At 38.1% G+C, this 25189-nt stretch overlaps 1 protein-coding gene across 2 annotated transcripts in view; it reads right to left on the reverse strand.

Moving 5' to 3' along the window:
* The window catches only part of TUSC3 (tumor suppressor candidate 3), an 89747-nt gene that overhangs the window by 33800 nt on the left and 30758 nt on the right, over positions 1 to 25189 (reverse strand). For both annotated transcript variants that reach the window (XM_081130318.1, XM_081130319.1), the window contains exons 3-6: positions 20355 to 20472; positions 18191 to 18331; positions 14234 to 14374; positions 14028 to 14117 (exon numbers count right to left, since the gene is read on the reverse strand). In XM_081130318.1, coding sequence (XP_080986444.1) covers positions 14028 to 14117; positions 14234 to 14374; positions 18191 to 18331; positions 20355 to 20472 — 490 coding nt within the window. The remainder of the gene's footprint in view (positions 1 to 14027; positions 14118 to 14233; positions 14375 to 18190; positions 18332 to 20354; positions 20473 to 25189) is intronic.

Genomic DNA, 25189 nt, shown 5'->3' on the forward strand with positions numbered 1-25189 from the left:
TCTTTTGTGCCCAGCTGGGGCCACCTTGTGGGAACTACAAAGTGATGCGCGGTGGTTGCCACTTGTGCTGGCCTTGGAGGTGCTTGAGAGGCTATGCTGCGAACAGAGGCCAGTGCCCACTAGTATTGGGCTGGGGACCCTTTGGTGGGAGCCACAATTAAGCTGAGGCCAGCTGCTTCTTGCGCTGGGTTTGTGATCGTTTATTTGGAGCTATATGTCAGGCTAACACTGGCCACATCTTATGCCAGGCTGGGGGCCACCCGATGGGAGTTACAATGCAAACTGAGACTAGTTGCCACTTGTGTCAGGCTTAGGGCCACTTAACAAGGTGTATAGGGCCCACTGAAGCCAACCACTGATTGTCTGGGGTTTGTGGACCTTTAGGTATTTTAGAAAAGTCCACAGCATGAGCTGAGGCAGGCTGCTCCTGTGAAAAAGCCGCGGGAAGCAGCTCAGGCCAGGCGTGCTGGTTGGGTGGGGGCGGGTCTCAGGAATCACAGGGCTGGGGGAACAGTGTTAGCCAGGTTAATGGAGAGCTCACATTTGGTGCCCATCTGCACCTGCTGGCTCAACAAAAAAAGCAATGGTGCTTATCCCCGGAGAGAGTCATTCCCAGAGGGAACCATCCTGACCCCGCTCCTCCAGCTTTCACCTTGAAGCCAGTAAACTCAGTTCCTTCCCGTTTGTCCCTGGTGACCTTCAAGCTGCTGCTCCTGCCCTGGAGCCCAGAGTGAGTGCGTGAGTGAGCATGTGAACGTGCGAGTCTGGATCCGCCCTCAAGAGGGATGCCTGGGGATCCAGAAACCCTCGTCTCTCTCTCTCATGCAATCTCCGCTGGTTTTCACAGCCAGAAGTTACGGGACTCCTCTCCCCAGGACTGGTGCCTGGGGATGGGGAGCCGGGTGTGGGGCTAGGACCTCTCGCTCCTTCGGTGGGACCCCTAAAGCTGAGATCTCTCTCCAGATTCTTAATTGCCACGTGTGGGTGGGGGACCAGCCTGTTCCAAGTCTCTGCCCCTCCTGCCAGTCTCATGGCTGCTGCTTTATATCCTTGGTTATAAGATTTCTGCTCAGCTAGCCTTCAGGTAGTTCTCCATGATGGTTGTTCTATAATTTAGTTGAAATTTTGATGTAGTTGTGGGAGGAGGCAAGCACAGCATTTACTTACTCTGCTATTTTCACTGGAAGTCTGCATAATTATTATTTGATTTTCAAGGTATGAAATATTTATCGTATTAATATCTTGTATTGCACACATTTTAATATAAGTTGGCTATATTATAAAAACAAATAATAGTGTTATCTTTCCTCCACTCTTGCAATCATAATTTTAGAATAAAAGCTTCTTCTATGGACATTTCAAATGCTTTTAAAGTATTCACATTATGACTTTGACATCTGTTTGACAGATAAGTGCAAAATTATAAAGAAAGTTTGGATTGAAGGTACTTTATTAATTAGCTAACTTAAGAGCTAGTATTTTAATACCTAATTGAATACCTAATTGTCAGATTACACATTGTAAGAATTCTTTGTTCTATTTCCTGGGAAAGCACCTCAAATAGAATGCTGTTCATGAGAAATAACATTCTTTTCTTTTCCTTTGCTTCCTAAACTGATCTGTTGATTAAAATAAATACTAAGAGCCCTGGCCGGTATGGCTCAGATTATTTGGATTTCAGTGGATTTGGATACCTGTAACCTCATCACCTAGGGTGACTGCTGGCACTGCAATTTAGGACAAGGTACACATACAGTCAGTCTCTACAACTAATGATGGTTTCTATTCAAGTGTATGCTGTCAGTAGACTGCAATGTTAGAATGTCCTTAATGCTGGCCCAAATCCTGCTTATAAAGAATGAGCCAGAAAGATGTTTTGTATGGATTTTTGTTGTTTATGTAACTCTTGCTTCTGTGACATTTGTTGTAAGGACAACCACTTGGTCAAAAAAATTATTTTTAAAGTTCTATTTCAACTCTAAATGCTTTTTAAACATTGAATTCGATTTTTCCAGTGCCTTAGTTATGGCCAACTAGAAAGTCTGATCTCTTTGTGACCTGCACTAACTCTAACAAGCCACAAAGTCCTTCAGTGGCTTGTTGCTCTTGTCCAAACTCTTATGAGGGGAAAAAAGTCATGCACTATCAAGATCTACAATTCATTAGAAAATCCAAACCATAATTAATAAGGAAGTAAGCTTCACTCTGCACTTAAGCTTCTTTCTGGAGCAAGTAGCACTTTTAAAAAAGTGTTTTCTCTCCAGTTCCGCCCCCCCCCAGCTTTATTGAGATATAATTGACAAAACATGGTATAAGTTTAATATGTACAACCTGTCGATTTGATAAACATATATTGCAAAATGATTAACACTATAGTATTAGCTAGCAACACATCCATCCAGTCACATAATTCTTTTTTTGTGGTAAGAACATTTAAGATCTATTCTCTTACAAACTTTCAAGTATACAATACAGTGTCATCAACTATATTCACCCTGCTGCAAATTATATCCCGAGAGCTTACACATCTTATATCTGGAAGTTCATAACCTTTGACCAATATCTTCCCATTTTCTCTACCCCCAACCCCTGATAACCATCACTCTACTCTGTTTCCCCAAGTTTTTCTTTTCTTAGTTTGACATATATGTTGCATCATAATCTATTTGTCTTTATCTGTGTTATTTCACTAAGCATAACGCCCTCGAGGTTCATTCAAGTTGTCCAAAATGGCAGGATTTCCTCCTTTCTCATGAGTGGATAGTGTGAAATATGTATGTCTATATCCATGCACTCACTCAGAGACAGGTAGTTTGCTTCCCTTTCTAGGCTATGTGAATAATGTTGCAGTGAACATGGGGAATTTTCATTTCCTTTGGCTACATACCCAGAATTAGGATTCCTAGATCATGTGGCTCTATCTTTAATTTTTCAGGAACTTCCACATTGTTTCCACAGTGGCTGTACCAGTTACATTCTCACCAACAGTGCACGAAGATGCTTTTCTCTACATTCTCACCAACAACTTATATTTTTGATGACAGTCATTCTGACAGTGTGAGGTGGTATCGCATTGTGGTTTTGATTTACATTCCCTTGATCATTAGTGATATTCAGCAGTTTCATGGGCCTCCTGGCCATTTGTGTATCTTCTTTGGAAAAATGTCTACTCAGGTCCTCAGCTCATTTTTTTTATCAGGTTGTTTGAGTTTTGCTATTGAGTTTAATGAGTTTTTTATATATTTTGGATCTTAACCCCTTATCAGACATATGATTTGCAAATAGTTTTTCTATTCCGAGGTTGTCTTTACATTTTGCTGACGGTTTCTTTTACCATGAAGAAGCTCTTCAGTTTGATGTAGTCCTACTTATTTGTGCTTTTGTTGCTTGTGCAACTTGATATTATATGCTGAAAATTGTAGCAAAGGCCAGTATCAGGAAACTTTTTCCCAACGTTTCTTCTACGAGTTTTACGGTATAAGATCTTAGGTTTAAGTCTAATTCATTCCACGTTAATTTTTGTGATGATATAAGATAGGGATCCAACTTGTTTTTTCTGTGATTATCCAGTTTTTCCAACACTATTTACTGAAGAGGGTATGTTTCCCCTCTGAGTATTCTTGACTCCCTTGTCAAATATTAACAGTATATGAGGGATTTTATTTCTGGGTTCTTTATTCTATTCTGTGGTCAAAGTGTCTATTTTTATGTCAGTGTTATACTATTTGACTGCTATAGTTTTGTAGTACACAAAAAGTCCTGAATGTCATTGATAGGTTTTACAACTTTAAGTGAAATGACATATAATGAAACCAATTTTATCATAGGCTAATTAAATAAACAAGAGTTAGGTTCTTACACATCTCATCACCGTTGTAACAAAACAATACTGAATGAAGTGACGTTATTTGAGGGCCTGCTGTCGTGTGAAGTCAGGACGTGTGATGCCTCCTACCTCATCCTTCTTTCTCAGAACTGCGTGGCTTCTTGGGGACTTTTGTGCCTCCATACGAGTTTTTGCACTGTTTATTCTATTCTGTGAAAAATGCCATTGGAATTTTGATAGGAATTGCAGTGAATCCATAGATGACTGGGTAGTATGGCCATTTTACCATTAATTCCTCCAATCCATGAACATGGGATATTTTTTCATTTTTGTGTCTTCAATTTCTTATCATTTTCAGTGTACAGATCTTTCACTGTCTTGGTTAACTTTATTCCTAAGTATTTGTTTTTGATGCTCTTATGAATAAGATTGTTTTCTTTATTTCTTTTCCAGATATTTTGTTGTTAGTGTATAGACACGCAAAATATTTTTGTTTGCTGATTTTGTATCCTGCTACTTTCCTAAATTCATTGATTAATTATATTTTTGGTGGCGTCTAGGATTTTCTACATATAAGATCACAGCCTCTGTAGACAGAGTTTTACTTCTTCCCTTCCAACCTGGATGCCTTTGTAGTTCCTTTTCCTGACTATTCTGTCTGGGGCGTCCAGTACTGTAGAACAGGAATGATGAAAGGGAGCACTCTTCTTTCTTACCTTAGAGGAAAAGCTTTACATCTCACTGCTGAGTATGATGCTAGCTGTGGGACTAGCATATATGGCCTTTATTGTGTTGATACATGGTCCTTCTATATACCCAATTTGTTGAGCATTATCTTGAAAGGATGTTATTTGTAATTTGTCAAATGCTTTTCATGCTTCTATGGAAATGAATATATGGCTTTCATCTTTCATCTGTTAATGTGGTGAATCAGTTATTGATTGCTGCAGAGTTGTGTAGGTGTATAAGCATTTTAAGAAGCAAGCATCTCTTCCAGATTTCATGGACTGACTTCGATAAAGGAAGCCTTTCACCTGTGGGTGGGTGCATAATGGAGTCTGCTGTTACCCCGAGTCTAGTGGTCCAGGGCACCAAGTTTGGCGTATGTGGTGCCACTAGGTGGAGGTGAGGGGAATTATGTGTTTTTAGCTCAGGTTACTGGGCATGGCAGTCACCTTCACAAGGTGGGGGTCCAGGCCACCTTGCATTGCAGAGCCCCAGACTGGCTGCCAAACGCTGCTCCTGGGCTCCTGTGAGGGTTGAAACAGACTCAAGCAGTAGTGTCTTATATCTGTGCAGCAGCAGAGGCCTGCAATGGTTGTTGGTGCAGTTCCTGGGCTTTACTGGAGTTGGGAGGAACTCAGGCAGCTGGCATCAGCTAATGCAAATACCAGTGGGGTGAAAGCTGCCAAAATGTGGTTCCCTGTGCTGGCTATTGTGCTGAAATCAGATGAGTTTTCCTCAGAGTTGGTCTCTGTAAAAAGCAATCACTCCCACTGTGTGTCTGGTAATAACAGCCCCTGCTTTTCTTCCTTGACCCTAGCTGGCTCTAGACATCTTAGCTTGTTGGTCTGGGTGGGGTGAAAATGAAGCAACTGTTGCACGGTTCCTCAAAATGCTGGAGAGGAGTTTTTTCCAGGTGGGGACTCCCTCCCCGGGCTGAACAGTGCCAGCAAGAGTGATGGGATGACCCAGGAAAACAAAGCTGTCTCCTCTTCTTGTGCAATTAGTCTCAGGGTTTTTTGGATTTTTTTTTTTTTTTTTTCTGTTCCACTGCGATGCTAAAACTTCCTAAGTGGACTCTCTCAGTCTCTCAGAGCTGTTTATATTTGTGGGTAGCTATCCAATTATTGATCTTCGGGGGGGATAGGGAGGCAAGTGTTCTCCCATGTCACCATTTTTTGCAAGTATAGCAATTTTAAAAGTCATATTATCTCAGGCCATTCTACCCTTATTAGTGTTAGATTTTAATTACTGATAGCTGGACACAAAAAATTCAAGTTGTCTGGAATTTTACTAGCATTAATAAATAAGTAAAAAAAGAGAGAGGTAAAGACTTGAAAGTTTCTAGAACTATGGTGAATGAAAGAAGTGCTAGAGAAAACTGCAAAGGAAAAAACTCTCTAAAAAGAGAACACCTTTAGTAATGGCTTAATAATCAGCAATGAAGTGCAAATCACAGCCCACTGAAGAGTTACTAGAGCTAAATGATTGATAGTTATATTTGCAGTGTATTTTAATAAACTTGGTAGTTTAAAATATGCTGAAGACGATTCCTGCTTTCAGAACTTAATATATTAACCAATAAGCAAGCTGGAGAAAAAGAATGCTTCCAGTGATCACGACCTAAAATATAAGCAATATAAGAACATCAGGAAGGCATATTTCAATGAAACGTATGGAAATGCTTCATTTTCACATAAAAATGAAGGAATGGTACAGGAGAAACACCTTTAATATCAAAATATACTGTCAGATACTACAATCACCTAACAGCAAATACTATTTTGAGACCTAATACTTTGAAACAGAGAGATTACCACAATAACAACGCAGGTGTTTCTTCTTTATGTCTAACTAAGGCCAGAGGTAGTTTGTAGGACTTGGCCAGCCACAGGGCTGGAGAACAAGGAAGCGGCCTGCTCTGTGTGCAGCCTTCACACGTGTGGACACTGAGAGGCTGAAGGCATAACCTCACTGGTCCCGCGTAGTGGAGTATATGAGAATGAGCTGTGGGTATTAGTTTGCACATCCAATTAAACTGACCCAGATAGTGTGTACCTGAAAGAAGGAGCATAGTGATGTGATGCAATCTCATGGAATGGGCAAAGCATTCCTGAAGGTTTATAGTTTACATTCGGAACCTGAAATTCTAATGTAAAGATTTAATAAGTATATACATTGCAAATCAAATTTCAGACACAATATACAGTTAGTCACTACTTATTTCGTAATGTTCCCTTTATTATTAAAATATTGTTTTCATTCTTTCAGTGAAAGACAGTTGTAACTTTTAGAGCTTTTGACTGATTCTTGCAAGATCTGATGTAGAATACAATAATTTTATTTCTTAGCAGAAATAAAAGGCTGCTTTTCAGAGTAATTACTTCTTTGGGAGAGAAGTGGAACATTTTTTTGCATTAACACAGCAGCTCTGCCAGTACACCTATTATAAAGTTAATTTTAAGAATGAGGCTTATTTTAGAGTATTATAAATTTCAAGTTTTTTTAAAATAGTTTTTACACTCAGATAAAATAAAAGAGTATAAGTTATAGTAGAGGCATGTAATATTTAAAAATTGTTTCAAAACATTGTATAGTACATATTAACTCTGTATTTCAACACACAGTTTGGGGTAAATCCAAATGAAATACCTTCTGGATAAGTCCAAATCCTTTCAAGTAGATTAAACTTTAGTACATGTACTTGTAAGTCTACACAATAGTCTTATAAAGAAGGCTATAAAGATGAGGAATATTCTGATTCTGATTCTGTGGCAAGATCATTTTATTAGTGGACATGATTATGCAAAAAATATATGATATAAAATTGAAAGGAATAAATAAGACAAATAACTACCATGGCCATTCACAGTATAACCTGATATTCATCCAAGGTCATAAAGAAACTACTTCATCAAAAAAGTGACACCTGGACCAGGAGAGAGAAAGAGGGTTTTATAAGTGTAGAGAAAGGAAGAATATCATTTCAAGATGACTTGTAATAAAAGAAAGTGTATTATGTGTGCACTGTAAAGCAAAATTAGCAGAAAATAAAGTACATGTGACTCATCAGTCTACAGGCATACCATTCTAATATATGCTTCAGGCCATTAGCTAAAATGCCCCCAAAAGCTTAACAATATTTGGGGAGAGGGAGGAAATGGATGAGAGAAATAAAGGAAAAGGCAGAGATGGGTAGATAGGTAGACCTGCTGTTATTTTAAAATATTCAGCATGATTTATGCAAAATAATGAGAAATTTCTCCAAGGCAAATCGATCATTTCTTTCCTTTAGGGTTATTAATAGTTCTGAAATTTTAGAAGTCATGTACAACTAAAGCATAACTTGGTCTACAACATGACAGAATCACACTGTGGCATATTTTTTATAGAAGAGGGACACAGCATATTTTCGTCTGTTTTAATAACTATATGTGACATGTGAGATAGGTAGAATTTAAGACTTTTATGAGGGAGAAAACGTCCTTAAATATAAACACTAAAACATTTTTTTAAATGACATTTAATTTAATCTTTTTCTTTTCAATTAAATTTACTGGGGTGATGTTGGTTAATAAGACTATATAGGTTTTAATTCTATGATACATGATCTGTATACTGCATTGTGTGCCCACCACCCACAGTCAAATCTTCTTCTGTCACCAGATATCTGGCCCCCTTTATTCACTAAATCATGTTTTAATGTACCCTGATCTTTAAATTTTATACAAATTTTCTCATAGCTACTAATCTTTTAACCTAAAGGAGATGCAGATAATATGAATACTAACTTTTAATGCTAAGTCCACCCAAGTTTATGAAAACTGTATTTAAATCACTGATTAGCATTACAGAGACTTGAAATATGATGATGCTTGAAAAATGTGCATTGAAAAGAAATACTGTGAGTTATTAAAATTTACCTGGTCTTATTTTGAAGTTGTAGTAAATACAACTTTAAAATGCTTTTCTAAAACTAGAGTGTATATGCTTATTATGAATTATGTTAATAACACTAAATTAATTTTGATAGGATGAGAATGATTTCCCTGGTTTTTCAAGACCACAGGGGTCTATTTAGTACATTACTCTTTCCAAATGAAATCATTTTCCAAAATTGGAAAAAGTCTGAACAATATGAATTAGTTAAGTAATATACCCCTTTCTCTGTGGGAAGGTCAATTTCTCTTTTCTTCTCTGTTTTCCTTTTTTTCTCTGAAATCATAATTATTGTGGATTCTCAGAGAGAATATTTAACTGCATCAGATTAAGTTTGACCTAGTAAAGCACATTCTCCTTTTTTAGTTTTATAATACCTCTGTGTATGTGCTTTCGAGATTTTAATTACAAAATACAAAGAAGCCTTAGGAGGGAAAACCATTTTTACCCCCAGATAAACTTAACATTTTTGAAATGCTGAAAATATAACTTGAGTTCCTATTTGCAAAGAAAGATTTATTCATCTATTCAGTTGTTATTTATTTAATATTATCATGTGTGAAATGCTTTACTAGGAGGTAAGAACACAAATCATATGGTCCTTCTTAATTAACTGCCAGGATCCTAGGTCATAACAGTTGGAAGTACAGCAGCAGTGTGGGTTGGCGACAAAAGCTGGTCATGAGGACCAGCCAGAGTTCAGGATCGAGAGCGCATGGAGTTAATTGTGAAGGTGGAAATCGAAACCGGGTGGAGAGAAGGCACAGAGCAGCAGCAATGTGCTGGAGAGAAAGGCAAGTTTTACCAAAGGCCACTGGACAGACAAAAGGATATGAAAACCAAAAGGCATGAAAAGGCAAAACATGCAAAAAGAAAGATGCAGTCATCACAACAAAGTGACCATGGTACTGAAACAAAACTCAGAAACAATTCCAGCTCCTAGTACCAGCGATGCGAGGCCTTAATGTCCGCGATGTGGGCAAATCCACATCATACTGTCCCCCTAGTCTCTGAGCCCAGGATGGGGCTGTGCTACGAGGGCAAACACAGTACCTGGAGTCCAGTGGGCTCTCAACAAACATTTACTAGATGGAAAACAATAAAGAAATCAAAGGGCACAGTCTCAACTGAGAACTCCACCCTAAGCTTTCTGCATATCTTTAGGGTACCAATTATTGTCTTCCTGGTTTTTTGTCTAAACATTTTCTTTCTATGTTCACATTCTCTTTACTGGTGGTATGAAGAATACAAGAAAAGTAGGAACATCCCAGTAAATATTTTTACACAAAAATAAGTATATTTAACTTAAATAAGCCTATGTAATTTTTGACTTATGACTAAAATATGTCCCTCATAGAGCAAGCTTATGCAGAATCCCTGAGGCATGAAAGTGTGAGGACGTTACCGCTGCCTGAAACATAAAAAATGCTTCATTAATGATAAATTCTACCTTAAGCTACATGCCATTTTGCCATAAAATGCTTTGCAGTGCATATAGAACACAGCTCTTAGCTCTATTAACAACTGAAAACTGAACTGCAATGCAGTGGAAACTTGAAATGTATTTGGTACACCCAGAGCAATCTTCAGGCAGCAGATAAAAGCCAAATGTTAAAAATAAATGCATGTATTTATGTTGGAGCTAGTACCCAAGTATAAGCTTTATCTCACTGAATGCATTTCATTTAAGATGACTGTTTGTTTTTAACAGAAAATGTCTTTATGCCCCCACGTAACTATCCAGTTGTATAGTTTCCCTTTAGCTACCCAGTGATGACTGCTTTTGTGAAGACTTTCACGCTGTTAAGTGGACCATTAGTACTTGTGCCGTTACGAAGCACCTTAATAGTGACAAAAAGTAAACCTGCAATGAGCAAGTATCACACTGCCTGCACTATTAGTCTTCTTTACCTCCTCTGTATTAATTCACATTTCAAATTCAACATAGTGAAACTTATTGTGGTAGCATTTTTAGATTCATCTAGACATGCTTTATTCCACAATTAACATATGACTATGTGAAGTCACCAACATTATAAATATGTTTAATATTTTTAAAAACAAGTACCTAAATGAAGACCCAGCAACATCCCCCAGTCTTATTAAGCCAGCCTGACCCAGTTAGTTCTGTCCAGTTAGAAAACAGAACTAGTCTAGCTCGAACCAGCAGTTCAGGGATGACACAGGCCTACTATGTATCGATTCTGTTCACAACCAAAATCTCTGAACCATTCTGACCAATGTCTCCCTGAGAGTAAGCTGCTGACTGTAAGGTGAATGGGCAGGAGATAAACAACAGCTCAGAGGACTGCAATGCACAGCGCTTCTGGGAAACAATGCAAAACACAGGCCCTGTCGCAGGAGCATCGGTAACAAGCTCACTATAAGGAAACACCATCTGTTCTTCTATACAAGAATTGCGAAAATGGGTGACAAGGGTAAAAGTTTCTAATCGATACTCTCAAACATGCGTACATTTTTTACACTTTTCCTTGCAGGATTATTTACAAGACATATATGATATGGCTTAAAAAATTACCCACAATAGGTGAGATATTTTGAGTACTATTTGTTGCTAATTCTTTCAGAGCATGATATCTTAAAAACACCAATTCAAAAGTATATTTCTTTTTTTTTTTTTTTTTTAAATATATCTTTATTGATTTCAGAGAGAGGAAAGGAGAGGGAGAGAGAGAGAGACACAGAAATATCAATGATGAGAGAGTCATTGATCAAGCCCACAACCGGGCATGTGCCCTGACTGGGAATCGAACTCTGATCGCCTGGATCCCAGGTCGACGCTCAACCGCTGAGCCACGCCCGGCCAGGCAAAAGTATATTTCTTCATGATTTCTTCCCTCTGCTTTGGAATCTACTAGAAAGGGAGTAATGCTAGCATATTATTGGGCGTTGCAGTAGAACTGTCTGGGCGTGCACTTCCCGTGGTCCCTGGCCCCGAAACCCTCAGGGCACCCCAGCCTGACTCCCACCACCAGCAAGGCATTTCTTAGCGTGGCTGGTTTCTTTCACGGCCGAAGGCCACCAGTCTGGGGGAGTAACGCCTTCCCAGGGAAAGAGCACGCTGCAGTGACTGATGAGAGTTGGTGTATAAACACCCGAGCTCCCCGCACCACCCACCTTCTACATTGGCTCCCAGAGATCCCCCAACATGAACTGACATCTTTTTGACTGCCTTCCCTTTCTGGACTCAGTTTCCCACTTCCAGCCCTTGTTTCCTTCTCCGATATAAACTACTTTCCCTTGAATCACTGTCTTTGGTTTGGTTTGGGAAAGAACCCAAACTAAGACTTTTACAAGTGCTTATACAAGTATTCTCATATTTTATCTCATAAACAACTATAAGGTAAGACAAGCACTATTAGACTCACTTATCAAAGAACAGACAGACTAAGTAACTTCCCCCAAATGACATAACCGGAAGAGGCACAGTGGGGGAGGAACTCAACCCTGTTTTCTTTGCTGGAACACTTCAGGACAAAGGCATAAAAATGACTCCGTGGGCCAAAGGCTCTTCTTTACTTGCTCTTATGTAAACCTCTTTTTAAGCATATAAAATGCCACAGACTAAATCATGCTTACTAAGGTATGTAAAAGAACAGTATTATACCCAAACCATTTACATATCAATCATATTTACTGGTGGCATTCAATATATAGGTCACTGTGATCCTAAGCACTGGTTATTTCAATATGAAAACATTTTTTAAGTCATCCTTTGGGTATATATGCTAGATGGGATGGTTTCCTTGGCTGCAAAATATCTAGGATGAAATTATATCTAAGGTTCTCTATAGCTCTAAACCAAGGCTTCTCATTTTAACACTCCGCCATTCTGTGCCTGACGACTCTTTGTTGGGGGGCTGTCCTTTGCACTGCAGGATGTTTAGCAGCATCCCTGGCCTCTACCACTCGCTGCCACTGGTGGGCGCAGGCCCCACAGCTGTGACACCCAAACATGTATCCAGAAACTACCAAATGTCCCCTGGGTGGGAGGGGCTTCATCTGTGGTTGTGTGACGTGAGTTTTACAGCCCCAGCATCCCTTCACTCTTCATGAAAGACAGCCAATCTATAAGGGGAGTAAAGTTTAGTGCGGCCTAGGAACAGAAACTATATCTACTTTGATATTTTACAAAGGAAGAAAAGTTGTACCTAAATGCTACAGGGCTCCAAAGTTAAAAGTATCTGGAAGAAATAACAGTGGCTGTGAATCTTACGCTTCTAAAACATGACTTAATGGTGCTGAGAAACAGCCCGGCTTTAACGCTTTAGCCCAACAGTGGAATCTCCGATCAGCCTGTATGCCCCACTCGGGACAGCCAGGAAGGCAGGAGGCAGCACACACACTTTGGTACGGAAAAAAGACTCCATGTGTAGTGCAAGAGTATTTCTGGCGAATAAGTAAAATAGATGTAAGCATACAGGTGAAAACTTAAGATGAACTTTGAAGTTCATAAGCAGAAACACTGTGCGCCAATGTCCATTTCAGTTGATCCAGATGTTAATGGAAGTTCTGTACTTTGGCATCCGGGCTTAATAGCTTTACCTTGTAATTCTGTTGCTTGCTTTGAATTTTGGTGACTCCCTCTCAGTCTTTTACCAAGAAGGAAGGTAGAGGTGTAGCAGGCACTGAAAGCCTGTCTTCATTTCTCTTTGGCTGGCCTCTTTACAGCGTCTTCGGAATGCACAGACCAGATCCATTCCCTTTGCTACACTGTGTGTATGTAGAATGCTTACATACACAGGATTTGCTTAATGCAAGAAAAGGCCACTCCATTTTCAGGGGCCATTTAAGCTTTCTGTTTAAATGCTGGATGTCTAGCCTGCCTTTGAATGTTCTGCATTTTATATTTCTCCTTGTTCTTCAGCCTAATGCAACAACATTCTCTAACCAATCAGCTATACATAGGCAGTTTGCTTAGCTACATAAGATACCTCTCTCCTTGATGAGATAGGTTTTTTTTGTTGGAAAGTATTCTTTATTGTTGAAAGTATTAGGGTTAGATTGGTACCTATTTTTATAATTTTCTAAGTTTCTACGGACTCAGCTAGTGATTTAACTACACATCAATTTCACTTTTAATTCTGTGGCGAACAGCTCCTAGCATTCTAACAGTGACTGCCAGAGTTCTTAATAATGTTCGAATTAATCTCTCCCAAAGTAAATGACATTTACCATTGATAGGACACTGGCTATAAACTATTCCTATTTCCTCTGTAACATCATATATTATTGCCATAGCAGTATATACAAAGTTGAAAAAACAGTTTATGCATATAAATTTCATGTCATAGGTACACTAATTTTTAATAAAAGCAGTCTTCACACTAAAAAACCCCCAACATATTATATATATGTGCATGTGTGTATGGACATGGCAGAGGCAGTAAACGAGAAGAGGTAGTAAAAGGGGGAATAAACATATACAATCCTTCCTTCCTAAATAGGAGCATAGCTCTGGATTCCTACATCAACAGAGTTGAAGGTCAGAGTACTGATGCTTAGGACATGCACCTACCACTTGTCCGTTGTGTGGATTCTTATAAGCATATGGAGGTCCACGGATATGGTTCCACATCTGACCAGAAGTCATAGCGAAGACTATGCACTGAAAGACAGGGTGCAATGTGTTTCCATTAGAGTAACGCTCTGGCTCCTTCTGTTAATGCTATACAACTTATGCTACTTTACAAAAAATAGGGGAAAAAGTACGTGATAACATACCAGAGATACCATGGCCCACCCAGTCTTGTTATAGATGAACTCCAAGTTGTTCCTTCTTAAATAGAGCAAGCCACCAACAAGTGACACTAACAGGGCCAAAGCAATGGTGCCAGAGTAGTTGGGTGGTCTGAAGACTCGAATCTGCAAAAATGCAATGAAAATTTTAAGTGAAAGAAAAATATTAATTTTTTCTCTTGACCATATTCTAAGCACTTCCAATCTTTAATGCAAAAAATTTAGAAAAAGGCCACCTTACTTTTCATACCTGGGGCTAACATCCCTTTTACTCTTTACAAGTCCTAAATACATACCTTAAAGCATCGTGGCTAAGTAAAAAGCCTTGCTCTTCATTTCAGGTGAATATAGTTAAACCTATGCAAAACCTACTTATACTCAACCCAGAGCTGCTCTGACTAATCCAGGGAACGTGGGATCATCTGGTAAAGAGGAAATGTGAAATGTGAAATTTGTATTACTTCAAGTTGGGATTTTTTTTTTTTAAAAAGTTCTTAAAAACGGCTTTATTGAGATATCATCCACATACCATACAATCACTATTCAAACTGTACAATGCGATGGTTTTTAGCATAGTCACTGATATATGCAGCCATCACCATAGTCAGTATCAGAAAATCCCATACCCTTTAGCATTCACTCCGTTATTTCTCTTACCCGCCAGCCCTAAGCAACCACTAATACGCTTTCTGTCTGTATAGATTTACCTATTCTGGACTTTCATATAATATGTGGTCTTTTGTAACTGGCTTCTTTCCCTTAACATAATGCTTTCAAGGTTCATCCTTGTTGTAGCATGTCAGTACTTCATTTTTTTGTGGGTGAATACTCCACTGTATGCATATAACACATTCTATTTAACCACTGATCAGCTCATGGTCACGAGGTCTTTTCTACCTTATGGGTATTACAATGCTGCTATAAAAGTCTTGTACAATTTTTTGTGGGGCATGTGTTTACATTTCTCAGGTATATTTGTAGGAATGGAATTGCTGGGTCATATGACAGCTCTATGTTTAATGGTTTGAGGAACTGCCAAACTGTCTTCCAAAGTGGCTGCACCATTTTACATTCCCACCGGTGGTGTATGAGGATTCCAATTTCTCCACTAACTGACATTATTATCTCACAGATTTTAGCCACCCTTGAGGGTATGAAGTGATATCTCATTGTGAGTCTGAATTGCATTGCCCTGATGACTAATGATATTCAGCGTCTTTTCATGTACTTATTGGACATCTGTATACCTTCCTTACAGAAATGTTTATTCAGATCCTTTACCCATTTTTTAAATTAAGTGATCTTTATATTATTGAGTTGTAAGATCCCTGTATATATAACAGATGTAAGTCCCTTCAAACAAAAATGATTTGCATATATTTTGTCCCATTCTGTGGGTTGTCTTTTCACTTTCATGATTGTGCTTTAATACACATCAAGACTGTTTTTCAAAAGTAGACATAATTGGTCTGAACTCATGATGTCACAGTATGTACAGATCTTGGTTCTAGTAACATTCAGCACTAAAAGAAACTAAGGCTCCAAGGAGAGATGGCTAATTGAGTGCTGGGTAGGGTAGGTAGGTAGATACAAGATGAGCCTGAAATAGATCAGCTAGATGTATCACACTCTCTGACCTCAAATTTTACTAAAAACCTACAATAATCAAAACAATATGGTATTGGCAGAAAAACAGACACAAAGACCAATGGAACAAAACTGAGAGCCCAGAAATAAAGCCACACATATATGGGGGAAAAATATTTTGACAAAGGAGGCAAAAACATACAATGAAGAAATGTAAGTCTTTTCAATAAATGGTATTGAGAAAATAGGACAGCCACAAGCAAAAGAATGAAACTAGGCTGCTGACACCATACACAAAAACTAATTCAAATATAAGACCTAAAACAATAAAATACATCCAAGAAGACATAGGTACTAAACTTATGGACATTGGTCTCAGAGGGGTTTTTGTGAACTTGACCCCAAATGGAAGGGAAGTAAATGCAAAAATTAATGACTGGGACCAGATCAAATTAAAAAGTCTCTACACAGCAACAGAAACCATCAACAAAAAGGCAACAAACTAAATGGGAGAAGATATTTGCAAACAATACCTCCAATAAGGAGCTCACCTCCAAAATATATGAAGAACTCATACAACTCGACACCAAACACACAATCCACTTTAAAAATGCATGGAGGACCTGAACAAACACTTCTCCCAAGACGACATACAGGAGGCCAACAGATACAGGAAAAAGTGCTCAACTGCAGTAGCTATAAGGGAAATGAAAATCAAAACCACAATGAGGTACCACTTCGCAACTGTTAGAATGGCTATTGTCGAGACAAGAAATAAGTGCTGGAAAAAATGTGGAGAAAAGGGAACTCATAAACTGCTGGTGGGAATGTAAACCGGTACAGCCTCTATGGAAAACAGTCCAGAGGTTCCTCAAAAAATTAAGAATAGAATTACCATAGGACCCAGCAATCCCTCTTCTGGGTGTCAACCTGAAACGTTTGAAGACACTTGCCTATGCTTACTGCAGCATTATCCACAATAGCGAAGCCATGGCAACAACCTAAGTGTCCGTCAACTGATGGCTGGATATGGTGCATATATACAGCCACGGGACGTGGTGCATATATACAGCCACGGGACGTGGTGCATATATACAGCCACGGGACGTGGTGCATATATACAGCCACGGGACGTGGTGCATATATACAGCCACGGGACGTGGTGCATATATACAGCCACGGGATGTGGTGCATATATACAGCCACAGGATAAAGGATTATATACTGCCATTTGTGACAACACAGATAGATCTTGAGAGTATCATGCCAAGTAAAGTACGTCAGGAGGAGAAGAATAAGAGCGGTATGATTTTATTCATATGTAGGATATAAAACAGAAAGCAACAAACAAGACAAACTCAGAGACAGACAGTAGTATGGTGGTCACCAGAGGGATAGGGCGGGGGGGTGAAGGGGGTAAAGGGGTTCAGATATAAGGTGGCGGAAGGAGACTGGACTTTGGGTGGTGAGCACAAAATGTAAAAGGTAAGTGATGTATTATAAAATTGTACAACTGAAACTTATATAATGTTATTAACCAATGTTATTCCAATAAACTGAATTTAAAAAATAAAGAATAGCCCGGCTGGCGTGGCTCAGCAGTTGAGCACTGACCCAGGATCCAGGAGATCGTGGTTAGATTCCCGGTCAGGGCACTTGCTCAGGTTGCAGGCTCGATCCCCAGTAGGGGGTGTACAGGAGGCAGCCGATTGATGATTCTCTCATCATTGATGTTTCTATCCCTCTCTCTCCCTCTCCCTTCCTTTCTCTGAAGTCAATAAAAATAAATTTTAAAAAAAAAGAAAGAAAGAAAGAATATAGTGATTTCCTCTTTAAAAAAATTATGGGTAAGCAGTTTAAATCATCCTCAATTATATCCTTAAATTCCTAGAAGTGGAATTATTAACTTAAATTGCATAAAATAAAGATATGACACATACAGTTAGAAAATTTATACCAATTTATAGTCCCAAGAACAGTTTATGAGTGCCATTTTCTCACATGGCTCATGAAAAGAGAGTGTTATCCCATTTTTACTTGCCCAAAAGATAGATAAAAATTATACATCTAGCTTTTTAATTAGAATTTCTTTGATTATTAATACCATTGAGCAATACTCAGTATATTTTTTAGCCTCTGAAATTACTTTGTGCCTAACACACAGTTTAATAGTTCTTAAAATATCATTATTCTAAAAACCATTTAAATTCACCTAACATAGCTATCAGGCAGTTTTCTGTACGTGAGGAAAAGTGCTGCATGGAGAAATTTTTAAATCCTGTGGCCTTATTAAAACGCTCTAACAAACCCAGCTAATTAGCCGATTATTATGAAAACGGTGGGAATCAAACATACATGAACATCCGTTCGGTCAGCAATCCACTTGGCTAGCTGTTCAGCTGCAAATCCAATTCTTTGAAGGTCATAAGTATCAGCTCTCTTAGGTCTGCCTTTCGGAGGAAAATGCATGAATGTAGGAGCAGAGTTCATGTTGAGCTGTAAAACACGAGACAAGAAAATACTAAATATAGCATCACCCCAGCAATCTTTGTCTACCGTTCATCTGACATTTCATGTTTTTCTGCATGAATTTTGAAAAGATAGCCTTTATTATGAAAACCCAAGCGGTTTTCCAGAACTGAATTACTGTTTTATTCACCTTACTGCACTACTGAATCAAAAAGAACCTATAAATTAGGCTGTGTGCGAAATCTTCACATTTAATATACATCATTCATAGCCCCAGCTCTATCCCCTATATTTTATCAGCCATTCCAGTCTTTTTCTATCTTATATTCTGTAATTAGAGAAAAAATGAAGTAATTCAAAGTGCAAAATATAAATATTGTAATTAGGCAGTGCATGGACTTTCCATTTCTGGAGGAAAAATACTGACATTTGATGAACAATATAAGTATATTATGGAGTTAATTTCAAACAAATTATAAGTAGATCAACTTCTCTATTAAACTTTAAAAAATTTTTAAAAATGATGATGACTGTAGCAGAAGCCAACATTTTGCTCTAAACAACCTGAATTTACCAGACCTATAAATTACAGGAAAGACGATTTGGTTCTTGCAGTACTGTAATTTTCCTTTGTAAGGTTACTTGAAGTTACGTATTTATATGTATTTTTCTTTATTATTATAGTATTATTATTACTATTATTATTAGCACCCTACAGTGTAAGTCCTTATGAGGAAGAACTGTATGCTTTTCTCGCCAATTCACTGCCCCTATAAGAGTAGGCACTCAGTAATATTTGCTGAATAGATGAACAAAAATAAGCATCCCCTAAAGGCAAAGTAAATTTATGGAGAAAGAAGTGAGTGCAAAATACTAAAAGAAAGACCAAAGCTAAAGGGTACTAAAGGCAAAGAGAGAATTTATCTTATTCAACTAGAAACTGGCAAAGATGAAAAAATAATCAATCTGGAGGCAAATAAGCATAAATATTCACTAATGACCCATTTGCAGTTAGTGAGCTAGATTCTTTACCGAACTAAATGCTTTTCCATGACCTAGCAAAGCGTTATGCCAAAGAGTGTCATATGTGAGAAAAATAAAACAGACCAAGATACCAAAACTAATCAGGCCTGGTACTGCATTTGATTTTACATTTCAAAAGGTCTACATTTGAACGGCACTGATCAAGCAGTGGTAAATATAAAACATTAGTAACTGCAGGGTAAGAGCTAGAGCTTTGGGAACTGGACTGCTGGGCTCACATTCTAGCTCCATATTACACTAACTTTATAACCTCGAACAAGTGACTCAACTTTGCCATACCTTAATTTCCTGATAGTGAGAGAGAGAGAATATCTTTCTCTGTGGATCATTGTGAAGCTAAATGAAATAATACACATGAAGTTTAAGTGGGTAATTAGGGCTAAATGAGGACCTACTCGATTAGGGTACCATCCTTATGACCTCAATTAACGGTAATTACCTCCTTAAGGTCCCTGTCTCAAAAAAAATGGTCATATCCGGGGTTAGGGCTTCAACATATGAATTTGGGAGAGACACAATTCAGACCACAACAGAGAACACTTTTCAACACATATTTAATGTTAATACCATATATATAAAATTATCTATATCTGCCATATGGAAAGAAGTAAAGGTTAAGTAAAACTTACATTGAATTTTAGATAAAATTTCATACATTTATGCACAAAACTACATACAATTAAATATCAAAATAATACATACCTTAAACTACACACATTTAAATATCAAAATAAGGTTAATGCTTGTAAACTGCCACTGTATGCTGACAAAACACACTTGGTCCACAATCCAAAAGTTAAAATGTGTTGACCATACTCCCTAATGGCAAACACTATTCAATGATAAAAATAACATCAGCTGTATTTTAATCACATCAAATAACTTATAACTGCTGTATTTATTAGCTTATTCAATAAACGGTATTTTTATCTGGCAAACAAAAATGTATCAACCATAACCAACTCTATATATTAAATATATTAGCAAAATAAAATATAACTTTTACCTGTTGAAAGACATCTGTCCCCTCATCATAGTCCACCATACTGAAGAAGAGTTTGTTACAGAAAGCAGATGAATAGCGCCAGGAGTTAGCCAGTATCTGATATTCTTCATTCGCTTGCCTGATAAGAGTAATGGAGCAGAGCAGAAACATATCAGTATTTAAGCATTAACAAAACTCTTAATAAAACAGGTAATTCTAGGAAAAGAGTTGGCCAGTTTTTGTATAGGAAGCAAGCTAAGAATATATTTTAGATTTTTAAATAGTTGTAGAAAAGAAAAAGATGAAATATTCCATGACATGTAGGAATTATATAAAATTCAGACTCTATTATTCATAAAGGTTTACTGCCACAGAACCACGTGGTTCATTTACATCTTTTGCTCTGGCTGCTATTGTGCTATCTAAGGCAGAGTTGAATAGCTGTGACCAAAAGCGAGTGGGCTAAAAGCCTGTTCTGTTCAGGCCCTTTAAATAAAAAGCTTAACAACTCTTACTCCAGGGCAGGCCTGGGTAGGAGCATCCAGCCCGCGGGCCGTACACAACCTGAAAACTCACTCAGTCTGCCCCCAAGGCAACAGCAGGCGGGACTCGGGAGTCAATAAATCCAGGAGCTGTTTTCATGGCTAATTTTTAAGTGGATAATTTTGTGTGGCCCTCGAATGCTGTTACAAATCTCCAAATGGCCCTCTCCCCCTATCTGGAGGGTAAAATCATTTTGCAGGATCTCCTTGTATGTAATTTAAATCTCCCAATCACTTTCAGTAGAAGGCAGAGCGCTCTTTCTAAGACTATTGTAATTCAGTTCAATGAAGAAACAATCACGAGAACATTTCCAACCTGTGAACAGTTATACTGCACCTTTCTACATTCCGTGCATCTAAACACATGCTTACAGTCAAACCTAAAAGTCAACAAAAGCGCAAGGAAGCAAACAGCACAAATGAGCCCTCCTCCAAGAGCTTCTATTCTAAATTAATTTCTACTGGGCATTTTGTGGATTTTCCAGAGAATAAAGCTCTACATTTAGGTGTAGGGATGGAATGGAAACAGTGAAATGGTGTTGCTGGAAGGATGGAAGCGTAGTAATGAAATAAAAAAACAGTGATTGCTGAAACACTAATAAAAAGAGAGGGTTATTCTTCCCTACACTAGTAGCTGATTATTCACAGGAGTTTGGGGAGTCCCCCTCCTAAAAATGCAAGTAAAGAAATAAAAAAAGTATACTTCCACAATAACAAAAAGCCATGAAGTAAAAGTCAGCAGCAGATAAGAGATTTCAAGAATATCTGGAAAACAAGTTAGTGTAAAAGTTCTGATGGAGAAGCTACACTCTCAAAGGAGGCTGCAGTGAGGGACAAAGCAAGGGAAAATACTGGATCAGAAGGAGCAGAGACGCTGGGTCTGAGATTTTATCTCCTTCAAGGCTAGCCTGTTACTGCTTCATGGGTGCTGGCAGAAGACATGAGACTCCTGGGTCAGACACAGAGGACATTATTACTTCATGTCCATTTGCATCAATTCCCTGTGCCCCCAAGTCTCACAGGGTGATGCAAAAGGTCCCTTGTGGATGCGTGCACACAACTGACTGCGCTACCAGAAAGGAATACTGAGTTTGAGGGACTTACTGTTTTTATAGCAAGTGATAACAAACTTGTGCTATGTTCAGTGAGAGTCATGAGCTCATTCCTTAAGGCTTGTCCCTGCACACACAACACTTTTTATTCTTGGCATACTCAGCGAGAACATGCAGGGATGCTTAGGGCCCATGGCGACTGCTTCTCCCAAATGTAGTCACACACACAAAAAGAACAATGTCATGTAAAGAGGGAACAAAGGAAATAAGAGAGCACTTATAATTTTAAATATGACTGTGCAAATTAAATACCAGCATCAGAAGACAGAGTTCAGTAAAATTCACAAAACGAAAAATGACACAGGAGGACTATATTGGGGGTAAGGGAGAGAAAGGGGCCTAGAGATTTAATCCAATAAATATAATTTTGAAACAGAAAGAGACCAGAGAGAGAAGAGAGACAGAGTGAAGGAAATATTTCTGGAGATATAACACAATTCAAGGAGGCTAAATCTTCAAATTAAAATTATTTTCCAGGTTCTGAATAAGAGGAATTTTATTTTATTTATTTATTTTTAATATATCTTTATTGATTTCAGAGAGAGGAAAGGAGAGGGAGAGAGAGAGAGAGAAACATCAATGATGAGAGAGTCATTGATTGGCTGCCTCCTGCACACCCCCGACTGGGGATCGAGCCCGCAACCCGGGCATGTGCCCTGACCAGGAATCAAAACCCTATGGCCTGGATCCTAGGCTGACGCTCAACCACTGAGCCACACCCGGACGGGCAAGAGGAATTTTAAAAAAGACCAACCCCAGACATATTACGATATTTCAGAACAAATAAATGCTATTTTTCAAAGGAACAGTGGACTAAGGCATCATCTAACATCATGTTCTTAATGTCAATTTCATATGCAAATATAGCATCTAGATCTTAATCATCAATAATACTTATTCAGCATTTTAATATGTGCTGCAGTAATAAGTATACCTCACATCTCCACCTTTAAGAAGGTTGTGAGGGAAAGGCACAGACACACACTAATACGTAAATAAGACACAGATATTTAAAAAGACTGCAGATCATAGGTGTTACATGGCATACAGAGGAGGAGATCACAGTGGACTGGGGCAGTTGGACAAAGTGTGAATGTAAAATGTAAAGTTATTCAGGAAAGAATGGAGGGATTAAGAGTATAAGCAAGAAAGAACAGAAAGAGAATATTAAGGTAGCAGAAGCGATAAAAAGAAAAACTACCAAGTCTGAAATATGTATATATATGCTCAAATAATAGAATGTAAGTTTCATGTTCGAAAATAAGAAGAGACTGGAAGCTCTCCTCTGGTAGAAACATAAATAGGACCTTGACTTTGTTCTGTAAACAGTGAGCAATGATGAGTGTTTTGAAGGAAGTGGATTATGCAAAATGCTAATTAAGAATGCTGTATGTGGCAAAGGTGTATATAATATATCGGAGGAGAAAATAAATGTTTGGAAACCACTCAGAATGTTACTATAATGATCTAGTTGGGAAAACATATGAAGCTATTTAAATAGACTACAAATGAAGATATGACCTATTTCTTAATATTCTCCTTTAGAATCTAGAGCACCAAAGTAATCAGCAAAATTTTCTACACAAGTTTCTTCTACTTAGCAATATATCTGCCTGGAATAGAGAATTTGAGGGGAGCCAAGCAAATTATATTTTTCAACATAAATAAAACATTTAGAGAAAATTTAATACTGACAAGGTAAATGGGGGCTTTCTTCTGTTGGATATAATTCACTAGCAATAGGATCACTGAACAGATCTGTCTGTCATTAAAAATAATTCAGTGAGCCTGAGAAATACAAATTTCAATGCTGATGACATCTATTCAGAGTATAAAAGACTCATTAGAAAGAGTATGTTCCAAAAACATAAACTCTGTTCTCTACACTTAACTCCACTATCCTGAACCCCTTTCAGTCCAACTTCTTATTGATTAATAGGGGATAGAAGAATCCTAACTAATGACAAACAGATTCACTGGGTTCTTGCCCATGTTTGTGTCAGCTTGGACTAGAGAGTGAAGTAAGGCATCACACTGGTGTTTATTGGCACACTTCAGACTTCACTGCCATCTAAAACTGAAATCGGAAAACCATGAATGCTCCAAATATTTCAGTCAAGTAAGTATACTTCCAACATTGTTAACCAGAAAAAAATTTTCTGTTTTGGAGTTCACAGGAATATTAGAGGCCTAGTTTTATGACCTCAGTATATTGTTCTAATATGTCCCCATGCAGCCTGAAGAGGGCAGTCAAGCTGCATCAAAGCATTCAGGAGGGCTTAGCAATAGCCACAGGGCACAGCTCCGCTCAACCTGCGCTATTACACCACCATTTTTATTATGCCAACAAGAAAAAAAATCACTTAATCCAAATGCTATAGCTTTTCATATTATAATCCATTTTAAAGGTTATGTAAAACTAAAAAGGATGATTAACTCATCTGTAGTTGTATGTTTAATGTACTCCCCATGATGAATGTAATTTTCATCTTTAATGCCCTTGAAGAGATTTTTAAGAAATATAGTTTCTCTTTTTAATGTTACTCAAATTTCCTATAAAGTAAGATTTAGATCAAAATTCCAAAATATGCTTTTCATACTCATATTTATAACGAATTGTATGTGTATAGAAGTACATATTGCACGATGATTCCAAAGCACGTCTTCATGAAACCCCAAATTAATCAATTTTTGTAGATAGTGATATATGTAGAGAGAAAGAGAACTGGTGCTAGCAGAACCACCTATTACTTATAGTTCTGGAGAGAAAACAAACTGGTAAACAGCACCCCAGAGAAAGATTTTAACAGAGTGATTTCTCTCTGGTTCTGCTACACATACCTAGGACCCTACTGAATACAATGAAATATATTAAATAGACCCAATGTCTCTGAAGAGCTGAGAAATTAACAGTTCCCTACCAGACTGTAACTCACTGCATAATTCACTACTCGGTAAGATAAATTAAAGAGGTGTTGTGCTCACCCGGCCAGCACAGCTGGGGGGTTGAGCATTGACCTAGGATCCGGGAGATCACAGTTTGATTCCTGGTCAGGACACATGCCCGGGTTGTGGGCTTGATCCAGCAGGAGGCAGCTAATCAATGACTCTCATCATTGATGTTTCTCTCTCTCTTTCTCCCTTCCTCTCTCTGAAATCAATAAAAAACATTTTTTTTAAAAATATATTTTTATTGATTTCA

This window comes from Miniopterus schreibersii (assembly GCF_964146895.1).
Source record: "Miniopterus schreibersii genome assembly, chromosome: 2".
Classification (NCBI taxonomy): domain Eukaryota; kingdom Metazoa; phylum Chordata; class Mammalia; order Chiroptera; family Miniopteridae; genus Miniopterus; species Miniopterus schreibersii.